Source organism: Sinocyclocheilus grahami, unplaced genomic scaffold (genome assembly GCF_001515645.1).
Source record: "Sinocyclocheilus grahami isolate Dianchi unplaced genomic scaffold, SAMN03320097.WGS_v1.1 scaffold120.1, whole genome shotgun sequence".
Classification (NCBI taxonomy): Eukaryota; Metazoa; Chordata; class Actinopteri; order Cypriniformes; family Cyprinidae; genus Sinocyclocheilus; species Sinocyclocheilus grahami.
In genome coordinates, this window is record NW_015505299.1 from 1,009,709 (window position 1) to 1,022,208 (window position 12,500).

Consider the following 12,500-nt stretch of genomic DNA (forward strand, 5'->3'; position numbering starts at 1 on the left):
CCCCCCCCAGAACTGTGATATAAGCTTGTAATTGTCATAAACTGGCAGTTCTGAGTTTTTTCTTGCAATTGCGAGTAAATCTTGCAATTCTGACCTTATAACCTGCAATTCTGATTTTTTAAAAAGTCAGAAATGCAAGATGCAAACTCACAATTGTGAGATAAAAAAAGATGCAATTACCTTGTTTTATTTTTTATTCTGTGGCGGAAACGGGCTTCCATAAAGAAACTGCTAGTAAATTGAACAAATAATTAAAGAAAGAAACAGCAAGTAACACACTGAGTTAAACATAAAAAGTACTATTTTCTTGTTAAACCTACTCAAACAATCTTTATTTACAACTTCGAAAAATCATTTTTGTATATGCATAACTATAATACTACTGTTTATTCCGATTATTATTAATCAATTCCATTTATTGAACATTTTTTGAATGTCTTTAATTACATTGATGTTGCTGCCATTTCAAAAAAGCAATAAACCATAGTGAAATAATTGTATTAATGATGTTGATATCCCATGATCTCAAGAAGTCTCGTCTGCTTGCCTTTACCCGATATCAGTGCTACATTTCAATAGTAGTGAGGTCAGGACTGTCTTCAGTTGTTTTGGACTTACTCAACTTCCTTTGAATCGGAGTTCACAGAAACACACACTCACTCTCATTCTGCGGCAGAGTTTCCTGATGCGGTTTGGAATTCATTAGTCCGCAGTGACGGCGAGCAGTCGAGGCCCTGAGGCGCTCCAGCACACCAACATCTATTCCCTCCACCATGATTCACAGTTGGAAGGAGACTGTGTGTTGGCACCGGCAGGGAGGAAACGCCTCCACTTGACTCACGGTCGCCTCACACTCATCGTAGTAATAGTTTTTGGAGAGCAGTGGTTTCCTCATGGAGAGTTCAGGAACACAGGTGTTATCAATCACAAACAGACAGGTCGCAGAACCACACTTCTGATTATAGCCATAAAATCTGGTCCACTTAGCAGCTCATTCTAGACAGGAACCGCCCACTAAAGAAAAACGTCTGACTGACAACCATAAATAACGCTTATGGTTAAGGATGCACCGATCGACCGGCCAGGGACCAGAATTAGACGATTTTCCTCATGATTAAAACGTCAATAACAAAAATAACTAGGGAAGCACTGAAACTTGGCCACCAAAACTTTTTGCGCAAGAATGATTCTGATTTTACTGCATTCAGTGTAAAACGGAGACTGATAATGTGTTTATATCGTGCCAGATGAGGCTCATGCAGCCTGTCTGAGAGAGAGACAAAACAAACCAGCGCAACAGCACACAAAGAAACTGCATACTGCTGTAGAAAAAAATTATATTTATAATATATGCTATAGGTAAGCAACATTACACGACGGAGAAGTTTCCAGCGAATATCAGCCCGATCGCAGTGTGACACTGATTTTATACAATAGTAGTTCAATAAACAACAAGTTACAATTAAGTTACTTACATTTTAGACACAATATTGACAGTTTTTTGCTCAATTTCACAGATGAAAATTGTTCAAATCAAAGCCACAGCAGAACTGTTGTGTGTCTCAGAGTAACACAGCGGCGTTTCGTTACTGAATGAATACACGCTTTTGAACGAATCAGTTAAATGAATGACTAAATGACTCACTCATTCATTTGCTACCACATACTGGTGGTTTGGTTTCATATTTAAAAGTATCATTGCATTTTTACCAACATTTCTTATTTGTATGTTCAAAAAATTATTTAAAACATTAATCTTATAAAAATTTGCAATTTTTTGTACATGCATTTGCGGGATCTCAGCTTCATCAAACAGTCTGTGTAAATACATCTAATGCCACTTCAGTTGTTTGTTGATACTGATTTCATTTGAATGTTAACACTCTACAGTTTCTTATTATTCTAACTGAATTAATTGAAACAATGTAAGACTTTGATGTGAAAGATGACATTTAATAAGGTTAGGGGGAAAACATGTCCATTTATAAACATGGGAAAGGACATCTGTTATAGTTCTTAGAAAGAAAATCAGAATCAGCAAAAATCAGTATCGGCAGGTCACACTTCCAAAAAAACTAAAATAAATAAAAAAAATCGGAATCGGAATCGGAATCAGACAAGAAAATTGCAATCGGTGCATCTCTATTTACGGATGAGTAAATGTGAAATCGATAATATCAAAATAAAAGACCAGCGTGAACATTTCTGTCAATTCAAGTAGAGCTGCACAATCAGTCGAAATAAAACCAAAATGATCTCCATCTCTGCATCCGCTTCGGAGTTTGAGTCACTTTAATATGCATTTGGAAACGCAACATGAACCAACCATCTTCCCAAACCTGTAATGAGAAGCGCTTATCAACAACTGAAAAAAATTAAAATTAAGAAATTAAGACAGACATAAATATTAGTATTGTAGTTTTACAGTAAAAAAAATATTACATTATTATTATTTTGTATTTCTTATGATTTATTATATTTCTTATATTGTATATAAGAAATATTATATTTTAAATACTCAGTGAAATATTACAAGGGTAATATTACTTATTTTGTATTTAATATTTTTATATTTAATAATAATAATAATAATCATAAACATAATTCATAATAATATTACATATGACTGCAGTCCCACAATCAATTCTTATTAGATATTATTGTTCAAACCGTGCATGGGGTTATTAAATTTAATTCAAACTAAAACCAAATCCATAAAGAAATTAAAGAAAATAAAACTTATAACAAAAAAAAGCTTTGAATATTATACTTATAATAAAATGAAAATAAACTTGGGACTTGAGAAACTGAAATCAAATAAAATATACAAAAAAAAAAACACAGTTCAGTTGCCAAGGCAAAATTTCTCATGTTCATATAGTTTAACCCGATGTACTAAAATAACCAAAACTGCAAAATTAAAATTAAAAACTATAAAGAAAAACAAAAATACTAAAACTAGAACTAAAATAATAACAGAAAATGTAAATACAAAAACTAATCCAAAAACCTCCATTATACCAAAAGCCCCATGCAACCCTAAATTCAAGTATCAACTAGGGTTGTGTCTGTGAGGAAATTGCTCCACCGGTTAATCGACGTGTGACAACACCGGTAACACCGGTAATACCGGTATCAATGCGGGGGCGGGGCGTTCCCTCTTTTCCTCGCTTTCCTTCGCTTTTAAATAGCTTAAAAGCACCATGCGCATTTTACTTTCACTTTCAAATTAGCGGCAGTTCGGCGTCAATTGCTTGAATGCAACAACAAAATACAACGTCAAACTCACTTTAGCCTATATATAAAACATAGAACTTTTATTAACAAAACAAATGAAAATACACCATGCTATAGGGCAGGCTATGCCTAATATAAAATAACAAATAACTTACATAAAGTTTAAATTGGTATACAAAACTGCAAAATAGGCTACGTAAACATGTATAATATTATATATATATATATATATATATATATAACCAAATAAATAAGAAACAGAACGTTTATTAGCAAAACGAGTAAGAAAGCTTGGAGGCACGGCATACACCTTGATGTCAAATAAAATAAATAAATGACAAAGTTTAAAACACAAAGGCTTAACACCGGTATCACTGTCAATACCATCTATCGCGGCAAGCCTAGTATCAAGTACCAATTATGATTAAACCTGATTTGAGGAATTATTCATGCCTGTAGCTCAAAGGTGTTGGAGAACTTACAAGCCACAGTTTAATATTTAGTGCTGGGAATTTGATCAAATCACTAACCCTAAACATGAGCAGCAGTGACGGTGAAACAGCACTAATGAGGGAAGCCTTTACCTGATAAGCAAATGAATGTGGTGTAGTCACCAGGGCCTCCTGTAGCTAAAAATGGGATCTTCTTCTTCGTCCTCCTCTTCACCTGCACAGCTGCCAGCAGCCTCTCATCGTTGGGAATAAAGATCGCCTTGTTGAGGGCCGATTTGGCACTCATTGTAGCCGATGGCGCAGGCTGGGTGACAGCAGGGGGCTCTTGACTCTGATGAGAGAGGCATTGAGACAGTCAACATCTAACAGGACCTCTTATACTGTATGTGACCTGGAGACACAAAACTCTTTCTTGTATAGAACTTTTCACAATACGTATTGTTTAAAAGTAGCTTTAGTTGCAAAGTTGTGACTGACTTTACTATGATTTGTGACACATTTCTAAACTAAATTGCTTTTCAAACAAAAAACACGGTCTGGGACTTGATTTTATCCATCTGTTGCTGATTGGACTGTAGAAAGTGTGTGTTATACCCCAGAATGGAAGCAGATCTGAAAGTGATTGGTTTCAATGCAGTGCGACTTTGCATGTGTTAAAGGGATAGTTCACCCCAAAATTTAAATTTGCGGTTAATTTTCTCACTCTCGGGCCATCCAAGATGTATTTTTTTTGTTGAAACCATTCATAAAATGCAGGTCAGCAAAAAAAAAAACATGTCAAGGAACACAAAATGAATCCCCATGGCTCCTGACGATATTCTGAGGTCTTACGAAGCGAAACGATCAGTCTGTGCAAGAAACTGAACATCATTTACTACATTATTACCTGTAATCCACAGCCTCTGACAAACGGTCCAGATTCGTGAACCAATCATTCTTCTGAACTGGTTCTTTTTGGTGAACTAGTTGAACCAGTTTATCAAATCTGACTGAAGCGTCTGAATCAGTTCGTGGCTCGAGCAACACAGATCTACAAGTTACTCCATCAAAACTCACTTTCAGACGCCTGACAGTCACTCCGACTGGAAATGAACTGAAATAGCAGCGTATCTGATCCTATGATGAATTAAGCATTCAACGCTCCAGTTCCTTCAACAGTCACTGAACTGAGGAAACCGTTCGACTCGGACTGAAGAGCCGCTGATATGTGCATGTGTGAACCGAGAGCTTGAATGAAGGGCCAGATGAACGTTTTTATGGTTTTTAATTGTTTGTGAAAAAAGATGAGTTGATTAAGACTAATTTATTCACTTTATATGCTTTAGACATGTAAAACATCAACATTTCACATTATTATTGGGTGCTTTAATAATATAATTGCGTATACATTACTTAATTGTGTGATTATGTAAAAAAAAAAAACTATTAAATTAAACCAGTTTACTGAAATGAACTGTCCGAAAGGACTGGTTCGTGGAAAAGAATCGGATCTCCCTGTTTGCCTGAGGCTCTGCATTACAAGTATTAATGTTGTGAATAATGTTCAGTTTCTTGCACAGACTGATCGTTTCTCTTCATAAGACCTCAGTATATCATCAGGAGTCATGGGTATTAATTTTGTGTTGCCTGTATATGCTTTTTTGACTCTCAAAATGTTGGTAGCCACTGACTCTCATTTTACGAATCACCAAGGACTGCAGTTTCAGCTAAAAATCTTCTTTACTGTTCTACTGAAGACAAAGTCACCTACATCTTGGATGGCCTGAGGATGAGTAAATTAACAGCAAACTTTCATATGGGTGAACTATCCATTTAAGTGATGTTGTTGAGTCTTCTTCATCAAGAAGGGCATTTCTAAATTCTGGGAGAGATTTTCTGTGACAAACTCCCAAAACGTGATGTTTCTGAGTATTTTCACACACACACACACGTTGACAGTAGATAGCAGCAGGAACGTCCAGTAGTCAACAGTTATCTGTTTTGCCTTATTGACATTGAGAGATTGTGGACTCTGCAGGGTTGTTGCACAATGTAACTAGGTCATTTAATTGTGGACAGCAGTTGAGAACACATGTTGACACTAACACCGATACTTTGATTGTCTATACATAAAACTATCAAATCATCCATTTGCTCCAAACCCTATAGTACGCTTCACTGTAAACCCAATGCTCAAAGCAATTCACTGCATTGAAAAAGAAAAAAAAAATAGAATTAAATAAAATGATCATAATCTGTGGCACAACATAGAGAGGTTTGAATCAAGGTTGTTACACTTCTTTAAAACAACATCGTAATGCATAATGCTCATGAGTAGGTGGTCTTTTGTCGCCACTTAAACACATCTAACCACTTGAGCGTCTACAACCTCTGAAAGTGGTCAAAAGCAGACAAGCTTAAAACCCAATTTTTAGACAAACTTTTAGACCCCATTTACACCTGTATTTAATGTGGTCCATTTGTGATGATGATCTTAATCACAGGGGTAAACAGGGCCTCTGAGTCTCAAAAGGCAGTTGTTCATATCTTGCAGATGGCATTACATAGCTCCACCACATCCACATAGATTCTGGCAGATGTGTTGTAACATTTACCTCCTATGAGGCTCAGGTCACACTATTATTACAGTTTGAGACTCAAGAGTTATGATGTGAAAAAACAATGGTATATTGATGACAAACGATGCAATCTGTATTATGAGCAACACATAAAAAAAATAAGGTTCCAAAAGTTGTTTTTGGTTTTCACAGCAATGTCATAGAAGAACCATTTTTTGGTTCCCAAAAGAACCTTTCAGTAATAATTTCTTAAAAGAACAATTTTTTAAAGTGTGAAGAATATTTGAATAATCTAAAACTAATGCAAAGATTCCTTGGATGTTAAAGATTCTTCATTGAACCATCAATGCCAATAAAGAACCTTGATTTTTAAGAGTGAAGCATACAATGTGGGGTCCAGAGTTGAGGATATAACAGCCATATAATATCTTCTCCCCCAGTTTTTAGTGAAGTTGAAAATTTAAACACAGTTTTGTGATGCTCTTCAAATGCATCCTGACCACCAGCCACTGCCTTGGACACAAAATGCTCATCGGCAGTACCAGAAGCATGTAACGTGATTATATTTTGGGAATCAGATGAAAGTATAGCTGTTTTTTTAGTGCTATTACTTGCATGCAGCAGACTTTTTTCTTATATGTGAATTCTCTAAATGTAATCCAAATGATCTCAGGTTCACATCGCGATGCAGTTCACTTAAAATGTGCTTTAAGAACACAAAAGAGCCACTGGCTCACCTTACTTTTCATTTGTGCAATTCCAAATTCCTTCTTTTACCTAAACACCTGCAGGAAAACAGGTTTAACAGTCAATAGAAGACTATAGGTAAGTCCTGAGAACTGCTGTGGCTTACAAAAAAAACATTTAGCATCTGAGGCATCATAGGCGCATTTAAGACACAAATGCTCTTCCAAAATGTGGGTGGCAAAACAATAAAGTACTGCTGTCAATGGAGACTTATGAAGAGCTCTAAATGAGATGAAGAACATTTCCAAACAGAAGGAAGCCGCTAAGTCAACAGACAGCGAGGGGCTCTCTGCGTTTAGGACAGAGCTCATCTGCCATCATACTTCAATCATTCGGATCAATGGGAGGTGTGCATACATGAGCCAGTAAAACCTGATAACGGCTCTTCAGTGGATCACTGAGTTGGATATTTCATCAATATAAAGCAATGGCCAAAACAGCAGTAACATCACTATTTTTCCATTTTGTCTGGTCTACAGAGAGATGAGTTCATTTAAAACAGATATTATTAGAGAATTGAGTAGACAAACAAAAGCTGCATGTTGCAACTGTTACTGTTCTTGCATTCATAATGTATGAGCATCTCTTATGATCATACATTTTAGTAAGTTGTACTGTGTCTTTCTACAAACATTCTGATGTTCATGCATGTTTATTTCGCACTGTAACTTGTTTTAGGGTGCTTTCACACTAGCACTTTTGGTGCGCACCCGGGTTCGATTGACGTCAGAGTTCGGTTCGTTTGGATGATGTGAACGCTGTCTTCCGAACTCAGGTGCGCACCCGCGAACCGTACCCGAGTCCGCTTAAAAAGGGTGGTCTGGGATACGGTTCGCTGCTGATGTGAACGCAATCATACCAAATCACGGAGTTGAACGGCTATTGATGATGTATTATTTGATCGTTTGTGTGTGTTTCACTCACTTTCCTGACGCGCTGCAAACAGAGAGCTGTATATCTCATTTCTATTCGCCTTCAGCGTTCTTTAGAGCACTTGCAGTACACTCGTAAGATAGACGTAAGTGTCGTTATGTACCGAAGCTTTGTAAACAAAACGAACAGTTCAAAAACGTAAATATATAAAAGTGCAGAGAGCAATGTTGTGCATTTGCCGCCGCCTTCTGCGCCGTCGTTAGTAAGCAGCGGGGTAAACAGCTGCTGGCTTGATGATGCAAACGAACCGTGGTTCGGACCCAAATAAATAATATGAACGCAGTCCAGCGGAAGCAGGGGCGGGGGCGGGGGGAGGGGGGAGCAATCGAACTCGGGTTCGGAGCAGGCAAGCAAACCAATGGCGCTTTTCCACTGCATGGTACGGCACGGTTCGGCTCGGTACGGTTCACTTTTGGGGGGTTTTCCACTGGGTACAGTACCTGGTACCTGGTACTTTTTTTTAGTACCACTTCGGTTGGGGTTCCAAGCGTACCGTACCGTTACCAAAACGTGACGTGTAAACTCTGCTGATCACGGATTGGCCGGAGAGAATCGTCACTACCTGCGTCACTGAACTTGCGACACAAACACAACAGAACCGCTAGATTTAAATCAGCACAGCCAGCGAAGGATCGAACGCAACTGTTTTGAACGAGCGCATCTTTTTTTAACAACCAAAAAGTGGCTGTTTTGTTGTCTGTTGAGGAAGTACAGACGTTCCTCTCGCTGATAGCAGAGGAGCGGATCCAGTGAGAGCTTGATGGGGCAACGTGGAATGAAAAAGTTTTGTTAAGGAGTCGTGGCAGTAGAGGTGGCGCAACTATAACAACATGTGAATAATCCCGCCCACTCTAAAGCGGTACTAAACTGCAGTGGAAATGCAAACCGAGCCGTGCCGTACCGTACTGAGCCGTACCGAGCCGAGTCGTACCACGCAGTGGAAAAGCGCCACAAGTGTGAAAGCACCCTTAAAATGGAAGAGACTTGTGCTCCAAAAGGCTTTAAGAGCATCAAAATGGCATTTATTGTTTGAATTTTGTGATAAACTGTACAGGATTTGAAAGTGGAGACTTTGTTTCTTACCAGAAGAAAGCTCCTTGCAATTACTGGATGGGAGGCGCATTACAAACAATGTTTGGTGAAGGGAAAAACTGTGGACTTGGCAACCCTGGCTTAAGCTACAAGTGATTCATAAAGTCAAACAGAGCCGGTGATAACTGCGCTATTTGGTTTTCTTTTATAAGTTTTAAAGTGAGACTGCATTCATGAGTTATTATTGCATTAACGTCAACAGCCCTAAATTCTACACAAGAGACATTTACACACCAGATGCTGTCTTTTTTTCACCCCCTTTTGATCGGGCCCTGATCATTGGCTGCTTTAAAGCAATCAGCCAATAAACAATAGTGCATATAATTGCTTTTATCTGCCGATAACGATGATTGGCCGCATCTCTAATAAAATCATCTCCCAAATGCATACATGTAAAATAAAGGGCAAAATAAAGTGGCTGGAGACAAAAATACCAACAGGCTGTCCATTACCAGTTATTCACCAAATCAAGACTCAGTTAAATCAGAGGAACACTGTAGCAGGACCAACCACTCGACCTAGAAACCACGCAGTTCAAAACCAAACATAATAAACCAAGAGAAAACTACAGATACTCCAGGAAATATGAGTCCACTACTGAAAAAAAGAAAAGACTAGATGAAGCAAAAACACATTTACTCAATTCCTTAAAAATACTAACAAAGAACAGGACTAACAAGTTAGTTTGACTTCTGGCATGCAACAAACACACGAGAGACAGAAGTACTGGATAGTGACGTTAAAGCGCTCTTTGTCTCCCATCAGCCAACTGGGGGCTGTAAGGATTTTACACCACAGAGCGGAAAATATGACGAGCAGCTCAGAATCCAGAGTAAAGGAGGAACACACATGAAGCTGAAGGCCTGCTGTGACGGACTAAACTAAACCCTTAACAACCAAAACCAAACAACTGATTCAAAACGCACAGCAACAATGCATGAGTAATCATTATCTCACCCATGGATCAAAAATCATCTTTCACTGAAGACGAAGATCTGATAGACTTCTCAACTACTTCTCTAAAGAGTTATTGGACATACCACATACATGTCACATTAAGTCGAGCAGCTAAATTTATGCTCATATAATTTCTGCAATATCATAACACACTAATGTTCTGCAGTGAGTGACACACTATACTTATGTGGTATAGCAGGATAAACTCAACACATCTGAGAGGAATATAAAAGCTTAACACAGGCAGGAATGGTACATAAATACAAGGGCTGTGCATTTGGTGCTGTGATTCAGCAGTAAGTGAGAATTATTACCAAGAACCCAATGGACAGCCATGATTCAAGAAGCCTGAAGTGGACTTCATTCCATTTCTATTTAGACCAGAGTTCCTGAACAATCCCCTCATAAACCCTAAATCAGACAAGCAGCACGAGGAGCCGTGTGAAAGAATGAAAAAGCCAACTCGAGCAGTTTTAATCAAACCGTAATAATAGACTTCCTTTCTATATACATGCAAACTTGATTTTATCATGCCTTACATCCTTGCTTTACAATGTAATGTAAACAAATATGAAATAACATACTGTATTTATACCTTAATTTCAAAATATCAAAACACAATGTTACACAGGGGAGAATTTATGATTTATGCTCTATTTTGACTTAAAAAAAGAAGAGAGTGTATGACTCAAACCGACATGGGTTGTGGATTATGGAGAACAAACTAAGAATAAAACAATGAACTACATCTGCAGTGAACATATCAAAAAATGATTTACGTGCTTCAAAAAGTATGAATCTAGTGGTTTAATCCAAGTTTTCCAAAGAGACACGTTGTGCTGAACGGATTTAAAGGAATAGTTCACAAAAACGAAAATTTGCAGAAAATGTACTCATTCTCAGGCCACCCAAGATGTAAATGAGTTTGTTTGTTCATGGGAACAGATTTGGAGAAATGTAGCATTGCATCAGTGTCTCACTGCAAGTGAATGGGTGCCGTCAGAATGAGAGTCCAAACAGCTGATAAAAACATCACAATAACCCACAGCACTCCAGTCCATCAGTTAACATCTGGAGAAGACAAAAGCTGAAACTAATCCAGCATTAAGACCTTTTTGAACTAAAATATGAGTTTATAATCCATAGTAACATCCTTCAGTGAAAAAGTGCATCTCCTGTTGTCTCTCACATCAAAATCCAGCCATATTTGTTCAGAGCTGTTTTGGCTTGTAAACGGTGCTTGATCTGTGCAGATTTCTCTCCTGATTCAGACCAGAACACTTTTTCACTGGAGCGTTATTATGGATTATGGTCTCAATGTATTTTATTAACGGTCTTAATTCTGGATTAGTTTCAGCTTTTGTCTTCTCCAGATGTTAACTGATGGACTGGAGTGCTGTGGATTACTGTGATGTTTTTATCAGCTCTCATTCTGACGGCACCCATTCACTGCAGAGCATCCATTGCTGAGACACTGATGCAATGCTACATTTCTCCAGATCTGATGAAGAAACAAACACGCACGCATCTTGGATGGCTTGAGGGTGAGCACATTTTCTGCAAATTTTCATTTTTGGGTAAATTATTCCTTTAACTTACATTGATTAACACACGTAAAGTTGATCAATTACGGTCAATCGAAACTCAACTGTGCTGGTTTGATGCACAGTGAAGTTTGTTATGGTGCAGCATGCACGCACGTTTGAGTTGCCAGATAACTGCACAGTTACACCTCAGTTTTCATTTTGACAAACCAAACTATGATTCCAACTTAATTTGGCTGATGGCCACACTATACAGTGATTTTCAGTCAAAAACAGAACTTGATCATTATTTTACACGCCACACAAACTGATTTTGCATCACAGGGTTACGATAAACTTTGCAGAGACTTGAGGATTATAATATAGACACAACTCTCCCTCAAGTCACTTTTTGTTATATATTTTGTTGATACAATTTGATAATTTTGAGGATTTATCAGCAAACCTACCAGGCAGGTATTTTCAAAACATGTTGTCCTTAGAATTGGTCTGTAAAATTGTTGCCCTACGCTCAGTAATGTACGGTTTAAGCAGCTCTCAGACACTCAGCAGTGTGAATGTAGCGTTGTGCTAAATGTCTTCTGTTGCTTAGTCCCGGTCAGCAATGAAGAATTCCTTCCATGAGCAAATGTGGTCAATATCAAGGGTAAGCCAGAAGTATTCGACTGGTCATGTGAGGCTACTGAGATCCAGCGAGCATTATTTAAAACATTTTCAAATGCACTATTCATTGCATGAGTTAAAAAAATAAAAAATTAAAAAATAAAACTTCATTTTATAAGTATAATATAAATTATTTAGTCTAAGATTTTTGGTAATTCCGACATGTAAATGGCATGTTATTGTTTTATTTTATTTATTTTTGGGTTAAATCATTATTCTTATAAATCTAGTTTCTAGTTTTCAATCTTGTGATGTAATCTAACAGCATCCGAGATACAATGTTGTGAAACGTGTTCGGCTTCCTGGGGATTTGGGCT

At 37.7% G+C, this 12,500-nt stretch overlaps 1 protein-coding gene across 3 annotated transcripts in view; it reads right to left on the reverse strand.

Annotated features, from left to right (window-relative positions):
- Positions 1–12,500, reverse strand: part of LOC107589763 (syntaxin-binding protein 6-like) — a 63,245-nt gene that overhangs the window by 39,531 nt on the left and 11,214 nt on the right. For all 3 annotated transcript variants that reach the window (XM_016278288.1, XM_016278287.1, XM_016278286.1), the window contains one exon: positions 3,822–4,020. In XM_016278288.1, coding sequence (XP_016133774.1) covers positions 3,822–3,975 — 154 coding nt within the window. In that variant the 5' untranslated portion in view covers positions 3,976–4,020. The remainder of the gene's footprint in view (positions 1–3,821; positions 4,021–12,500) is intronic.